The sequence below is a fragment of the Ceratotherium simum genome, chromosome 26 (assembly GCF_057802395.1).
Source record: "Ceratotherium simum simum isolate JZ-2026a chromosome 26, ASM5780239v1, whole genome shotgun sequence".
NCBI lineage: Eukaryota > Metazoa > Chordata > Mammalia > Perissodactyla > Rhinocerotidae > Ceratotherium > Ceratotherium simum.
This window is the reverse complement of record NC_141925.1, coordinates 4,476,685-4,491,351: the sequence shown is the minus strand read 5'-3', so window position 1 is coordinate 4,491,351 and position 14,667 is coordinate 4,476,685. Positions and strand designations below refer to the sequence as shown.

General features: G+C 56.0%; 3 protein-coding genes across 7 annotated transcripts in view; 2 read left to right on the top strand and 1 right to left on the bottom strand.

Annotated features, from left to right (window-relative positions):
- The window catches only part of GLYR1 (glyoxylate reductase 1 homolog), a 35,019-nt gene extending 28,125 nt beyond the window's left edge, over positions 1 to 6,894 (top strand). For 2 of the 3 annotated variants that reach the window (XM_014793473.2, XM_004438096.3), the window contains exons 14-16: positions 19 to 198; positions 516 to 640; positions 4,722 to 6,894. In XM_014793473.2, the coding sequence (XP_014648959.1) occupies positions 19 to 198; positions 516 to 640; positions 4,722 to 4,796 (380 nt within the window). In that variant the 3' untranslated portion in view covers positions 4,797 to 6,894. The remainder of the gene's footprint in view (positions 1 to 18; positions 199 to 515; positions 641 to 4,721) is intronic. The other variant, XR_015556487.1, reaches the window with a different exon arrangement.
- A 503-nt stretch (positions 6,895 to 7,397) lies between these two features.
- ROGDI (rogdi atypical leucine zipper) lies at positions 7,398 to 13,381 on the top strand. 2 transcript variants are annotated; one of them, XM_004438097.3, is made up of 11 exons: positions 7,400 to 7,517; positions 7,596 to 7,667; positions 8,322 to 8,404; positions 8,623 to 8,677; positions 9,391 to 9,471; positions 10,313 to 10,408; positions 11,629 to 11,727; positions 12,074 to 12,187; positions 12,271 to 12,320; positions 12,417 to 12,543; positions 12,868 to 13,381. In XM_004438097.3, exons 1-11 carry the CDS (start codon positions 7,473 to 7,475, stop codon positions 12,907 to 12,909), a joined length of 864 nt encoding a protein of 287 aa, XP_004438154.1. In that variant the 5' UTR covers positions 7,400 to 7,472; the 3' UTR covers positions 12,910 to 13,381. The 2 variants fall into 2 exon arrangements, with proteins under 2 accessions (XP_087305707.1, XP_004438154.1); XM_087449581.1 differs by lacking the exon at positions 12,271 to 12,320 and having other exon boundaries at positions 7,398 to 7,517.
- Positions 13,382 to 13,746: 365 nt separating this feature from the next.
- SMIM22 (small integral membrane protein 22) lies at positions 13,747 to 14,667 on the bottom strand. 2 transcript variants are annotated; one of them, XM_014793478.2, is made up of 4 exons: positions 14,606 to 14,667; positions 14,207 to 14,356; positions 14,037 to 14,122; positions 13,747 to 13,860 (listed from the first exon to the last, which is right to left on the bottom strand). In XM_014793478.2, the coding sequence occupies exons 2-4, from the start codon at positions 14,328 to 14,330 to the stop codon at positions 13,819 to 13,821; spliced, it is 252 nt and encodes an 83-aa protein (XP_014648964.1). In that variant the 5' UTR covers positions 14,331 to 14,356; positions 14,606 to 14,667; the 3' UTR covers positions 13,747 to 13,818. The 2 variants fall into 2 exon arrangements, with proteins under 2 accessions (XP_014648964.1, XP_014648963.1); XM_014793477.2 differs by having other exon boundaries at positions 14,022 to 14,122; positions 14,606 to 14,666.

The window sequence follows — 14,667 nt, the reverse complement described above, 5'->3', positions numbered from 1 at the left end:
ATTCTTTGTCCTGGGCAGGTGAGGTTGGCAACGCAGCCAAGATGATGCTGATCGTGAACATGGTCCAGGGGAGCTTCATGGCCACCATCGCTGAGGGGCTAACCCTGGCCCAAGTGACAGGCCAGTCCCAGCAGACACTCTTGGACATTCTCAATCAGGGACAGTTGGCCAGCATCTTTCTGGACCAGAAGTGCCAAAGTAAGTTGCCTTTGGCATCTCTCCTTGCGTTTTATTCTTGATTGGAGCTGGGGACCCAGGTCAGGCAGCAGTCACAGCAGAGTCTCTTCTTCAGGGGCTCATTGGGTATGAAAGATGCATCCTCCAGTCAGTCCATGCCCCTGGGGCAGAGGGGGTCCAGAGTCGTGCCGATGGGACTTGGGGGTATAGGCTGGGAGCTTGTCTCAGCTTGTGTCTGAGGGGGAAGAAATGCTAGGTGTTGAGCCCTGACGGTACTGCAGGTGGCTTCTTATTTAGGGTCTTTTTAATTCTTCTGATAAGTGGCTTTCCCTCCCCAGATATCCTGCAAGGAAACTTTAAGCCCGATTTCTACCTGAAATACATTCAGAAGGATCTCCGCTTAGCCATTGCACTGGGTGATGCCGTCAACCATCCGACTCCTATGGCAGCTGCAGCCAATGAGGTAACTGCAGGAGGCAGTGGTGCAGATCCCTGCAGCTTCTCTTTGTTTTTCTGTGATTATTCCTCCCCTCTTCTCACTTTGGCTTCTCTTTGCTCTTTGTCTAACCTCTCAAGTGGAATCTTAGGTCCTTGATTTTAGACTCACCTTTTTTAACAGGAGCATTTAAAGCTATACATTTCCTTCTGAGCCATGCTTACTTCCCTTGTGATTTCTTCTTTGACCTGTGGATTACTTAAAAGTTTATCAAATATTTGGGGTTTTCCTGGATGTCTAATGGTTATTGGTTTCTAATATATCTCTGTTGTGGTCAAAAAACATGCCCTGTATGATTTTTAACTCTTTAAATTTGTTCAGACTTGTTTTGTGGCCCAGCAGGTGGCCTGTCTTGGTGGGCGTGCGATGTACGTAAGAAGTATGTGTGTTCTGCAGAGAGCAGTGAGGTCGAGTTGGTTTGTGGTGTTTTCAGATTGTCTTTACTGACTTTTTTCTCTAGTTCCTTCAGTTGCTAAGAGAGGGATGTTAAAGTCTCCAGCTACAACTGTGGGATTGTCTGTTTCTCCCTTTAATTCTGTCCATTTTGCTTAACGTCTTTGAAATTCTTGTTAGTAGGCTCATACCCATTTATGGTTGTATGTTTTCCTGATGAATTTGCCCTTTATTATCATGAAATGTCCCTCTTAATCTTTGTCTTGAAGTCTATTGTCTGAATTTAATATAGCTGCTGCCTTCTCAAGCTTACTGTTTTCATGGTATATCTTTTTCCATCTCTTTACTTTCAACCTGTATCTTTATTTTTAAATTGTATCTTTTGTAGAGGGTCTGTAATTGGGGCTTGCATTTTTACCCATGCTTACAATATCTGCTTGTTAATTGGAGTGTTTAGTCAATAACTTTTTTTGAATGAGGTATTTATTAAGCACCTACATATGCACTTTTTGTTTTTTTGTTTTTTTGTTTTTTTTTTTTTTTTTTTAATTTTTTGTTTATTGCAGTAACATTGGTTTATAACATTGTAAAAATTTCAGGTGTACATCATTGTACTTCTATTTCTGCATAGATTACATCATGTTCACCACCAAAATACTAATTACAACCCATCACCACACACATGTACCCAATTATCCCTTTCACCCTCCTCCCTCCCCCCTTCCCCTCTGGTAACCACCAATCCAATCTCTGTCCCTATGTGTTTGTTTATTGTTGTTATTATCTACTACTTAATGAAGGAAATCATACGGTATTTGACCTTCTCCCTCTGACTTATTTCACTTTGCATCATGCCCTCAATGTCCATCCATGTTGTCACAAATGGCTGGATTTCATCGTTTCTTATGGCTGAGTAGTATTCCATTGTATATATATACCACAGCTTTTTTATCCATTCGTCCCTTGATGGGCACTTAGGTTGCTTCCAAGTCTTGGCTATCGTGAATAAGGCTGCAATGAACACAGGGGCATATGCACTTTTTGAAAACAGTTTTTTAGAAGTTCAACTTTCTCATCTCAACCTGATAGAAGGGTAATCTTTAAAAAAAAGACAGGGGCCAGCCCTGTAGCCTAGTGGTTAAGTTCAGAGCGCTCCACTTGAGCAGCCTGGGGGTGCAGATCTACACCACTCATTGGCAGCCATGCTGTGGCTACGACCCACATACAAAATAGAGGAATATTGGCAGAGATGTTAGCTCACGGAGAAACTTCCTCAAGCAAAAAGAGGAAGATTGGCAACAGGTATTATTAGCTCAGGGTGAATCTTCTGCAGCAAAAAAAAAACCACCACCAGCTGTGCATTATTTGTCTTTATCATAGACTTAAAATAAAAACTACATTTTGTGAAACACATAGATTCATTTATTTTAGAAGCTGTATCTTTCAGTTGCTATAAGCTGATGTACATTTTCATTCAAGTTAAATTCTCATAGGTCTCAAGTGGCTTGTTCCAGCAAAGAAAAAGTAAACACAGTACTGCTGTTTTCAGACCTGCCTCTTCATAGTTTATAATTTTCCGTTCCTAAATTCTATGTCCTCTGTCCCTTGTTTGTCTGTCCGAACAGTTCAGCACACTTATTTCACTCCTTCAGGTTGCAGTACAATTTCAGTTTCCTCCTGTTTGTTTTATCTGTGGGTTCTCTCTTGGCAGTGGACTTCCTCGTGTATTTTATCATTTTTTGGTCGATGAGCTTATCTTTAATTGTAGTCGTCTTTGACTTTAACTGAACCCATTCTGTGTGTGGCTCTTATTGGCAACACTTCTCTATGAAGTGATTGTGGCTTACCTCCACCCTGACTTCCTTGGCTTAGAAATGGACCTTTTGGTTAATTTCTCAGTGGAGCATGGCACTTTCTGACCATTTGGATGGTGTGAATTTAGGCCCTCCAGCATTTGGAGCTCAGAGTTTAGGATCCTAAGGTTAACCAGTCCTTTAATATTTGGTCTATGTCTTGAAGTCTATGAGTGTGTTGGTTTTGGAGCTACTCTTTGATCATTTGATTGCTGTTTGTCCCCTCTGGTTTTTGTTTGTGTTTTCTCCTTTCTTTCTTTCTTTCTTTTGGGTTTTTTGAATATTTTTTAGAATTCCATTTTATCTATTGACTGTTTAACATGCATTATTTTTCTTTTATCTTTGCTCTAGGGATTGCAATATGCATACTTAACTTCACAGCGTACTTAGAGTTAATATTGGACCTGTTCACATGAAGCGTAGATCCATTTACCTCCCCCTCCCTCGTCCTCTAAGGCAGGGTTTCTCCACCTGGGTATGCTGACATTATGTCATGGGAGCTGTCCCGTGCACTGCAGGATGTTCGGCAGCATCCCTGTCCTCTCCTTACTAGATGCCAGCAGCGCCCGCTGGGTTGATAGGAGATGTCTCCAGATGGTACCATATGTGCCCTGGGGGCAGAGTCACCTCAGGCTGAGAAGCCCTGCTCTAGGGCACAGGTGTGCTTTGTCTTACCTCTGCCTTTGTTTTAAACCCACCAGACAGTGTTGGAATGTTTTACTTTAAGTAGTCATATGTATTTTAAAGAAATGAAGAGAAAAAATTATTTTCTGTTTCTCTAATTTACCATTTCCAGTGCTCTCCGTTCCTGTCTGAAGAATTGCATTTCTCTCTGGTATTATTTCCTTTCAGCCAGAAGAACTTGCTTTAGCATTCCATGTACTGCAGGTCTGCTGGCCACAATTAGTTTTCTCTTATCTGAAAAAGTCTTTATTTAGCCTTTGTTCTGAGTTGACAGCTACACCTGAGCTGTGATGGATACTCAGTTATAGTGGCTCCGACTGGACTATGTTTAAAAAAAGAAAAAAACCACAGCAGGCTGTGCGGGAGGGGCCTCGTGTCCAGCTGCACGTCCTCAGCATGACTGGCTGCCACACTGCCCCTGTTGAACAATGGCTTTCTAATTCTTTTCACATTCTTTCATATTCACCTGGTATCTCTGGGGTGGCTGTTAATTGCCAAGCACTGTTCTAGGCTCTGGGAACATGTTGGGGTGCAGCCCCTTCCCCTCCTTTTAGGGCTTACATTTTAGTGGAAGGAGGCACAAAATCAGCACATAAGTATTTAAACAAGTCAGAATTTGGGAAGGTTAGAAATACGAATAAAATAGAAGAGTAAAGAGATAAAGGTGGCCGCCAGGGTAAAGTGGTTCAGCCGCTGCTTTAGATGGTGGTCAGTGATGGCCCGTGAGCTGATTGGGAAGGAGCCAGCCACGCAGACGGAAGGGTAAAGGACAGCCAGCAGCCCAGAGAACAACATGGGAAGGTTGGGGGGTTGCCAGCAGGAAGGGACATGATTATAATTACTAACAGTGCTGGGCCCTGCCTCTGAGCACTTACACCCTCCCTCCACTTAATCCTCCCCCGACCCTGTTACCTTCCCCACAATGTCCAGAAGCAGTGGCAGAGCACAGAGCAACTGCGACACTTAGCCCAAGGTCAGGCGGGTCAGTGAGGGAGCCAGACAGCCTGGACTCCAGACCTGCCTGCCTAACCACATCTGGAACCGCCTCCGGGAAGCAGATTCATGTCTTTCCGTCAGTCCTGTGGCCAGACACTGAGCCCATCTCGTTTTTTTTCCAGGTGTACAAAAGAGCCAAGGCTCTGGACCAGTCTGACAACGACATGTCTGCCGTGTACCGAGCCTATATACACTAAGGCCTCGACACCCCACCCTTGCCCCCCAATCTCCCCTCTGACCCCCTCTTCCTCACATGGGGTTGGGGTCCTGGGACTTCACTCTGGACCAGTCCTCCTGTCTCCATCTCCTTTTATACAGACTTTGAGACTTGCCATCAGCACAGCACACAGCATCACTCTTCCCCTGGAGGTCCTGGGGAGAGGAGGGTGTCAGCAGGATTGGCCTGTGGGAAAGCTCTTGAGCTGGGCACTGGCCCCCGGACTAGGTGGCTGTGTGTTCACGAACACACACACCCCTACACCCACACCCACACACACCACACTGGCTCTCGCCCCAGGATAGAAGCTGCCCAGAAACTGCTGCCTGGCTTTTTTTTTCCCCTTCTTCTGAGCTTATTTTATCTCAGACGCCTTCCAGTCGAGGAACTAGTCAGCAGTGAGAATTGGAAGCCTTCCCACTGCTTCCCTCACAGGCGAAGAGGCTGCGGTCAAGTCCATGTCCCCCACTGGATCCCTCGCAGAGCACCTCTGGGCCCGAGGAGCCAGCACAGACTCTAAACAGAGGGTCCCTTGGGCCCCCCAACCTCAGGTGACCAGCTGATGAGGATTGTCAGGTTTAAGCTACCAACATGCAACCAAGTCTCCATAAATGCCTTTGTGAACTGAAAAGAGATTGGCAGAGTCAAGGAAGACAGGGCTCTGGCTTTCCCGGGAGAGCAGCACACAGCCAGCCCGTAGGTGAGCCTCACAGAAGCCCGCTTTTCCTCGCTGCTCTTCAGCACCCGTCCCAGAAGTCACTCACTGCGGAACCCTGGGCTGTGATCCGACTTCCGTGCTCGGTGTAGGGGGAGCTCACTCCTTATAGGCTGTTTCAGTATTTGGATTTGCATTCCAGCCCTTGGGAAGGGGGTCCTGAGGGCCACCAGTGAGGAGTGAAGAGGGAGGGGGAGTGGGGTTCCTTCCTGTTTCCGTTATGCCACAGACTCTTCACTTGGTTCTGAAGAGCCACTCTGACCCAAGTCCCCTCGCAGCTGTCCCAGCTTCTCCAGCCTGCCCCTGCACACGTCCCCTGCATGCCCACCTCTCTCCATTCTCCTCCCTCCCCCCTTTTCTTCCCATGGAGACAGTATTTCTTCCTGTGTGTCTGTCCCTTCTTTGGCCCAGACCCAGCCTGACCAACGATGACCATTTCTTAGGCTCAGCTCTTGAAACAGGAACGAGTGTCTTCACGTCAGCCAGCAGCATGGTCTTCGGTGCTTCCAGGGCCCCAGGGTCTGTCGGGAGGGAAGAGGAGAACTGGGCCTGACCGAGCCTGAACTAACTGACCCTCAGAGGTGGATCTAAGGCATCCTCGAGGCCCTAACATTTCTCCTTGGGTAGGGGACCAGAGGGGCTTGGAATGTGGCATGAGAACAAGGAGAAGTCACCTAAAGGATGTCGGTGCTCTCCCTCTGCATGGGCTGGATTTTCCAAAGTCACACTTTGCAGAAGGTCAGCATTTATAGTGAATATATAATGATAGATGTGTAGTGAGGTGGCCACGCTGGTGTGGGCCCCTCTCCCTCACTGATCGGAACCCAGGTTAGGGGATCTCAGAAGTGGGGGTAGGGGAGGGAAGATGCCTGTGGGGTTTTTGGCACAATTGTTAATTTCACTGGGATTTTGAATTCTTTTCTGTCTCAACACAAAGCCTGTTCTAGTCCTAGCCAGACACTGGGGGGTGGGGGAGGGGGAAGATGCTGTAATGAAACTGGTTAGTCAGTGTCTTAATATTGTTGACAATTCTGTAAAGTTTCTTTTTATGAATATTTCTGTTTAAGCTATTTCACCTTTGTTTTGAAATCCTTCCCTTTTAAGGAGAAAATGTGACACTTGTGAAAAAGCTTGTAAGAAAGCCCCTCCTCCGCCACCCTTTTTTTCCTTTAAACCTCCTTTCAATGACAAATCTTCTAGGTAATTAAGGTTGTGAATTTTTATTTTTGCTTTGTTTTTAATGAACATTTGTCTTTCAGAATAGGATTGTGTGATAACGTTTAAATGGCAAAAACAAAACATGATTTTGTGCAATTAACAAAAAGCTACTGCAAGCGAAATAAAACGTTTCTTGGTAACACAACTGTGAGTGATTCCGTTGGTGGCGGTGTGCGGCCGGTCCCACGGCGCCGGGACAGTGGGGTCCCCCGGCTGGATCCTCCCGGACCAACGGAACTCTCGGTCCGCTGGCGAGGCCGAGTGGGAACGGACGGCCCCGTCCGCCAATCGCCGGGCGCGGCGAGAGCAAGCCATCTCGCCGGCCAATCAACGAGTGCAGGCGGAGCAGGGCGCCCTATCCGAGCCGAGGAGGGGCGGGACGAGCGGACGCAGCGCTCCGGCGCGAGAGCAGCGGCGGACACGGCGCCCCACCGCTCAGCGCCCGCGGCTGGTGCCGGCGGCGTCCCGGGCGAGCCGGCGCGGGCGGGTTCGCGCAGCCGCCTCCCTCATCTCAGGGCGCCCGCAGCGTCGCGACCAGGGGCGGGGCGGGCGCCAGCTCAGCCAATCGGCGGCGGGGACGGTAGCCCGGGGGCGGGGCGGGAACCCGCTCGGCCAATCGGCGGTGAGGGGTGGGCCAGGGCGCAGCTGCGGACGGACGGCTGGCGGACCGAGCGACCAGCGGACGGAGGGCGGGTGACTGTCGCTGGGCGGCGGGCGGCGGCGATGGCAACGGCGATGGCAGCAACGGCAGCAGAGCGAGCGGTGCTGGTGAGGCGCGCGGCCCGGGCGGGGGCGGGGGCGGGGGGCGGGGGGCCCGCGCGGCTGACAGCAGGCCTCTCCCCGCAGGAGGAGGAGTTCCGCTGGCTGCTGCACGACGAGGTGCACGCAGTGCTGCGGCAGCTGCAGGACATTCTCAAGGTAACGCGCCCCGCGCGGGCCCGCCGCCCCGGCCCCCGCGCCGCCCCGGGCGCCTCTGCTGTGCACGCAGACCAGGCCTGCCCGCGGCGGACGTGCAGTCCAGCCGGGGACCCGCAGATAGTGACCCAGTTCCACAAGCAGCTGTGTGAGCGCGTTGGGCCCGCGCCAGCCCGGGGTCGGGGAGGGCTTCTTTTGGAGTTGTGACATTTAACCTCAGATCTGAAGGACCGTAGCACTGCGAACTCTGCCAAGTACTCAGCCTCCCTGGGCCTCCCTTTTGCCAAAAGGAGATAACAGTAGCGGCCTCACAGGAGTGTTGTGAAGATAGGCAAGCCAATCCACTCACAAAAATGTCCAGACAGTGCCTGATACGGCCGGAATTGCCGGGTTACCATGACTATTGCCCTTCCCCGACTCTGCTCCCCATAGCCTAGCACCTTCACGGAGCGAGGCCGGCCTCTCAGTTCTGTATCCCCGCGTTGGGCACACCGGAGGCTCCCAGGGAATGTGGAAGGAGCAGGTGTCGGCCCAGGCAGGACCTGAAACTCAGGCTGGTGGGGGGGGGGGGGGTGGGAGGGGCCTGGGAATGGGGCTTCTGGAAGGAGCGCTGGGCTGGATGAGGGGACCTTTACCCCACTCCCCTCTCCCCCCCAGGAGGCCTCTCTCAGATTCACTCTGCCAGGCTCAGGCACCGAAGGGCCTGCCAAGCAGGAGAACTACATCCTAGGCAGCTGTGGGTGAGCCAGGGCTGGGCGGAAACTAGGGGGATGGGCTCCTCCGGAGGGGGGACGCCTAGGATACCCTATAGGAGAGGTGGCACCTCCAGAGGGTGTGCAGTGGGACAAGTGGTGGGACAGGCTGGACCATCCTGTGACAGCCAGGGGCAGCCTGCTGGGAGAGCCAGGTGATGGGAGGGGGCAGCTGGAGGCACCGCTCTGACCCCCTCGTGTTGTAGCACAGACCAGGTGAAGGGCGTGCTGACTCTGCAAGGGGACGCGCTGAGCCAGGCGGTGAGTCCCCCAGCCCCTCTCCCCTTCCCGTGTGCTGCCGGAGGAGCCAGTGGGGAAGGGCGTGGAGGCCTGCCTATTCCAGCTCTGCCACCGGCTACCTGTGTGACCCGCCGCAGGGTCCTTGATCTCTCTGGGCTTCGGTTTCCTCGTTTGTAAAATGACAACAACCCCCCTAACCTCCTCATGGGATTGGCATGTGGATTCAGTGAGAGGTGCCGGAAGGGGGATGCTTTGCACATGGCCCGGCCGGAGTCTGGGCCCAGTGAAGCGTGGGCATTGGCAGGATTAGGCTGGCCCCAGATCAAAGTGGAATCAGCCAACATCTGAGCTCCTTCTGCACCCGACCCTGTGCCAGGCGCCAAGGCATGGGGGAGGTCCCTCTCGTCCACGGATGGGTGTCCCATCTGTTGGCCTGTACAAACATTCCCGCTTTGCCCACAGTCACATGCCTCTTCCCAGCCCAGGCCACCTTCCCCTTTCTGGCTTCTTTCGCTTTCATTTCTTTGTGGTTCCTCTTGGGCCTGCCTTGCTGTTTCCTGACCTCCCTGTTCCTCCCCCAAATGGCCAAGGTGTTGAGAGACCCTCTGCCCTATGGAGTGGCTGGGGCCTGAGCCACCACACACCCCTGGTGTCTGCCCCCGGCTCCAGGGCTCAGCGTGGCCAAAAGCAGGAGGGCGTCCCTCTGCCCGTCTTATCCCACTCTTGCCCATCAGGACGTGAACCTGAAGATGCCCCGGAACAACCAGCTGCTGCACTTCGCCTTCCGGGAGGACAAGCAGTGGAAGCTGCAGCAGGTAACTGGGCCCTTCCCCTGCGGGCCTCAGGCCACAGGGCAGGCAGGGGCAGGCCCTCGCGGCGCTGAGGCCTCCCGGGGCTGGCGGCCCTGGGCCCTGGGGATTCGCAGCAAGCCTGGGAGGGAGTTTCCTAGCAGCTAAGCTGGGGCGGGCAGTGCCTGGGGCTCCAGAGCCCAGCCCTGTGAGAGGTGGGGAACTTGTCCTGTCTGTAGGCCCCCAGGCCGCAGTGGGAACCACAGGGGTCCCCCTGAACAAGGCATTCCCCTGCCCAGAGCCTCCAAGGGCTTCCCATGGTTCTTAGGACGAAGTCCATGCTCCCTACCAGCTTCTGTGTGATTGGGCCCCGTCCTCTGCCCCATCCCCTCCCTTCTCACTGGCCACCAGCTGTGTCCACCTCAGGGCCTTTGCTCGTCCCTCTGCCTGGAGTCCTCTCCCCTGGCTCTTCTTATCACATGGGCGATGCTCAAGAGTTGCCTCCCTGGGGCTCCCCCCACCCCCTCCTGTGGGACCCTGTGTGCTTCCTTGGGCAAGTCTAGCAGTCAGTGGTCACCTTGTGCCTTTACCCCATTACCATCTGTCTCTCCTTTAGAAGGTGAGCTGCATGAGGCAGGGACCAAGCCTGTCCTTGGAGGGCAGCACCCAGCCAGGGCCTGGCCCTTGGAGGGGAGGGGTTGGGTGACTCGGGTCAGGCAGGCAGCACCCAGCCCTCCCCTCTGAGGACGACGGCCCCTCGGGGTGGGGGCATGTGAGCTGGGGGCCCGGCGGCTGTGGCTGCTCTGAAGCTGATGCCTCTCCCTGCCGAGGCCCGGCCCCCTGAGCACTCGGTGGGCGCTGTTTCCAGATCCAGGATGCCAGGAACCACGTGAGCCAGGCCCTTTACCTCCTCACCAACCGAGATGAGAGTTACCAGTTCAGGACGGGCGCAGAGGTTCTCAAGGTGAGCTGCCCACAGGGCGGGGCAGCCAGGTCCCTGTCCCTGGCCCTGACCCCTGACCTGGCCCCTGTCGATGTACACATGTCCGTCCAGCCACAGGCAAATGGCTCACAGCCCAGGCTCCAGTATCAGACCTGGGGTCTGATCCCAGGGCCTCCACTGTAAGCTGTGCAACCTCGAGTCACTTGCTTAGCCACTCTGTGCCTCAGTTTTCCTACCTGGAAAAGGGGGACAAGCTGTAGTGACTACTAACTGTGATAATCTAGATAAAGTGGCTCTTAGTAAGTGCTCAGTAAATAGTAGCTGCTAGTGGTAGTCCGAGCAATGGCACAAACCTTTGTAATAACAAAGTGAATTCACACAGCCTCGTGGGAAGAGCTGAGCCTGGATGCCCCAGACTCATGCTTTAGCTCTGCCCCTGACTTGTTGTGTGTCCTCAGGTGGTTCACTTACCCTCTCTGGAACTCTGGTTCCTCATATGAAAACTTGGAACTAAATGGACTAAGGTCCCTCCCGGCCATGTGATTGCCCTGGGAGTAGGAGGTGCAGCCCCATCCCTCCATCCAACAGTCCTGCCTTTCCTGGGAGCCAGGTCATCCCGGTGCCCATGGCAACAGCTGGAAGCATTGGGAGCTGGGGCTCTGAGAGGTCCAAGCCAGGGCTTTGCTATGTGGCAAAGTGAAGGGATGAGTTCCAGATGGTTCCGCTATTCAGTGGCTATGTGACCTTACCCCTTCTGAGCCTCAGTTTCCTCACCTGTGAAAATGGGGCCGGTGCCCACCTTAAAGCCTCAACTCAGCAGTCCCATCACCTCCTCCAGGAAGCCCTCCCTGGCCCCTTGGACCCAAGCCAGATTAGGGCCCCTTCTAAGCTCCTTTATTGCCTGCGCCCCATCCACAAAGCCCTCGTGCCCCTGGGACTAACTCCCTAGATCTGTCCTCCACTGGACCAGCACCCAGGGTCCCGTGCAATAGAGCGTCCTGGATGGGTGGTCTACAGTGCAGATGTCCTGCTCCCCTCCCCCAGCTGGAGCCCAATCACCTGCATCTTTATCAAGCCCCCCCTGCTTTGGGGCTCAGGCCCTGAGACCCCGACCACCCAGGGCAGGAGCTGGGAGCTACTGGAACCTTGTTGCTCCCTGATGCTGCGGGGCGGGGGTTGGGTGTGGGACTGGGCCCCGCCCTGCTGCCCTCGAAGCAGCGGTGACGAGCCCCTCCCCGCAGCTGATGGACGCCGTGATGCTGCAGCTGACCAGAGCGCGCAACCGGCTCACCACCCCGGCCACGCTGACTCTGCCTGAGATCGCCGCCAGCGGCCTCACAGTCAGTGCCTCGGGCCAGCCCCTGCTCCAAGAGGGGCCCCACGGCGGGGCCCAGCTTGCCCTGGGAGGGACACGGGGGTCCCAAGGGATCCCGGAAGCCCCACATCGTCATCCATCCGAGTGCTCTGTTGAAGCAGTTTTCTGGGATGGGGTCCTTGGCTTCCATCCTGTGTCCCCCAAATATGTCATCACCCCGGTCTGGGTCAGTGGTTCCCAAGCCCGGCGGTACCTGGGAAGAGTCTGGAAGCCCCAGTCCATGGGATGGGGACGGGGATCCCCCCAGGTGTCTCCGGGGTCTGTGCCTACCCGGTTCTCATCCCACCTGCCTGCCCGGCCCCCGCCCCCAGAGGATGTTCGCCCCCGCCCTGCCCTCTGACCTGCTGGTCAACGTCTACATCAACCTCAACAAGCTCTGCCTCACGGTCTACCAGCTGCACGCCCTTCAGCCCAACTCCACCAAGGTGAGCGCCCCCGTGCGGCCTCCACCCGCCTGCGCGCACCCTGCAGCCCCGCGCCCTGACGGGGCCGGTGCTCTTCTGCCTAGAACTTCCGCCCCACTGGAGGTGCCGTGCTCCACAGCCCCGGGGCCATGTTGTAAGTATGCCGGCCCCTCCCCACCCGGATCCTCGGCGCCTCCGGGCTGGGGGCCAGGCTGGCGGCAGCCCTCAGGGAGCCACCCTCTCCCGCCAGCGAGTGGGGCGCACAGCGTCTGGAGGTGAGCCACGTGCACAAGGTGGAATGTGTGATCCCCTGGCTCAACGATGCCCTGGTTTTCTTCACCGTCTCCCTGCAGCTCTGCCAGCAGCTCAAGGATAAGGTGGGGCCCTAGGGGCTGCGGGTCTGGGCCGGGGACCCCCTCCCAGACAGACTGGGCCAGCCAGGCAGCAGGCTGCTAAGCCCCTTCATTCTCGGGGGGATTCCAAGGGCTCCTGTCACGACTCCAAAACACCCCTAAATCTTCAGGCCCCTCCCCGCCGCACACACCAGGCAGACGCACCACGGCGTTGCTGGGCAGCAATATCCTCTCCCTGGCACACTGCCCTTGGATGACCTTGAATCTCCCCTGGGTCATGGAGGGTGCAGCAGGGGCCGGGCCCCCAGCCCCACACTCACCATGTCCCCCACCTCCCGCCCTCCCCAGATCTCCGTGTTCTCCAGCTACTGGAGCTACAGGCCTTTCTGAGCAGAGCACCCCAGGACCCTGTCCCCCGGGGAAATGGCCCCTGCCCAGGGGCTCCTGTCCCCCCACACACACCCCTCAGAGTGCCGGCCAGAGCCGGGCCCTGCGGGCTATTTATTTCCCTCTTCGCCCGTCCCGCCTGTCACATGTGCACAGATGGTAATGACCAGGGGGACTGCTGGGAGGGAGGATGCTGGCTTGCTTTCTGTTTGGGATGGGAGGGTCAGGAAGGCGGCCAGAGGTGGAACATGAGGTGGCCCACATTCCGAGCCCTACAGCAGGAACCTTTAGACTCAGGGTGGGGCCAGGCCCAGGGTTCTCCTTCCTCCCCATGGAGCTGCCCGTGATGGTGAGGGGCAGGGGTGGTGAGGGGCGGGGGTGGCCCTAAGCTGCGAGTTGGGAAGGAGAGAGGAGGAAACGGGTTGGCTCAGCCACCCCGACAGGGCCTCTCAGAAATAAAGAGTATCCAACTTTGCCTGTCTGTCTGTCTGTCTGAGTGGGGACCAGCCTGGGGGTCCCTGATGGTCGGAGCCCTGCAGAATACCAGTATCTGAGCGCCTGGGCTCCCTACGCCACCTATGAGAGGGTCCTCTCAGCTGCTGAGGGCCCAGGGATGGTCACAAGGGCTGGGTCTGAGGTTCAGGCCCCGAGTTTGAGCCCAGCTTCTCCTCCCTTGGGCAGTTGCTGGGTGGTCTCCAGCACGTGACTTGAGGTCTCCTGGTGACAGTCATGCCAGCTGAGGCTGTGAGGGCCCCGGTGGGCACCTAGATAAAGCGGTGCCGCGCTCTGCCCCCCCCCCCCACCCCCACAGGAAGCTCAGAACATACTGCAGACTCAGGCTCTGGGCAGACAGGCCGTTGTTACTGTCGCCCCGCAGGACACATGGGCAGAGGGGCTGGGGGACTCGCCACATTAAGGTTCCAGGGCCAAGTTGTCCACTCCCCTGGGGCTTTGCTGCAAGAGAGGCACAGGGGGGGCCCAGTGGCTTCACAACTCAGTTCCCTGCCTGCCCCTCTCCACAGCAGGCCCAGCACCCCCCCCTGCTGCCCCCTCCTCTGCACCTGTGGGTACGGCTACCCAGTGCCTGCCCAGCCCAGGAGGCCCGCAGGGCTTACCTTTTTGGGGCTCACCTTCTGGGATCTGGGGGGGCGGCGGCTACAGCAGGTGCAGCAACAGCAGTGGATGCCAGCAAGCAGCAGCAGGAGGAACACGGCGCCTGGGGGCGGGACAGGTGTCCAGATAAGACCCTGGGCCTGGGCTGGGAGGCTGGTGGGGGGCCAGAGGCAAAGGCCACACTCACTGACGAAGACGAGGAAGATGATGAAGGCAGCGGTGTCCCACTTGGACTGGAACGGCTGGCGGCTGTTCAGTTTCCCCAGCACATCTCGTGCTGTAGTCTCTAGGTCCTTCACCGACAAATCCATCTCAGCTGGAGGGTCCTGGGTGCTACCTGCCCCAGCCCCCCAGAAAGCCGCCTCAGAACCCTGGGCTCCTCTGGGGCCGGGCTACATCCAGGCCTTCCGCAGCCCAGCCCTAGCCCTGCCCCTGCCCCCTCCCACAGCACCCCTCTAGGCCCCAGCCCCTACCCCAGCCCCTCTTCTGCTCCTCTCCTTGCCCAGCCCTTCTCCTGGTCCTGACCGTGACCCTGGCCTGGGCAGCACCTTCCCCTCCCTCTCCCCCGACAACCCCACTCCTAGACCTCCAGCTGCCTCAAGCTCCCCAGTCAGGCAGGTCCTGGGTCCTGGGAGCACAGACTACTTC

What these genes read in the sequence shown, in the direction of transcription:
- SMIM22 (XM_014793477.2), bottom strand. Translation starts at nt 14,330, where the DNA reads ATGGATTTGTCGGTGAAGGACCTAGAGACTACAGCACGAGATGTGCTG. An exon ending in CATCTTCCTCGTCTTCGTCA is followed by an intron (nt 14,123 to 14,206) that starts GTGAGTGTGGCC and finishes TCCCGCCCCCAG; the next exon opens with GCGCCGTGTTCCTCCTGCTG. An exon ending in AGAAGGTGAGCCCCAAAAAG is followed by an intron (nt 13,861 to 14,021) that starts GTAAGCCCTGCG and finishes CCTCTCTTGCAG; the next exon opens with CAAAGCCCCAGGGGAGTGGA.
- ROGDI (XM_004438097.3), top strand. Translation starts at nt 7,473, where the DNA reads ATGGCAACGGCGATGGCAGCAACGGCAGCAGAGCGAGCGGTGCTG. An exon ending in TACATCCTAGGCAGCTGTGG is followed by an intron (nt 8,405 to 8,622) that starts GTGAGCCAGGGC and finishes CTCGTGTTGTAG; the next exon opens with CACAGACCAGGTGAAGGGCG. An exon ending in CGGGCGCAGAGGTTCTCAAG is followed by an intron (nt 10,409 to 11,628) that starts GTGAGCTGCCCA and finishes CCCTCCCCGCAG; the next exon opens with CTGATGGACGCCGTGATGCT.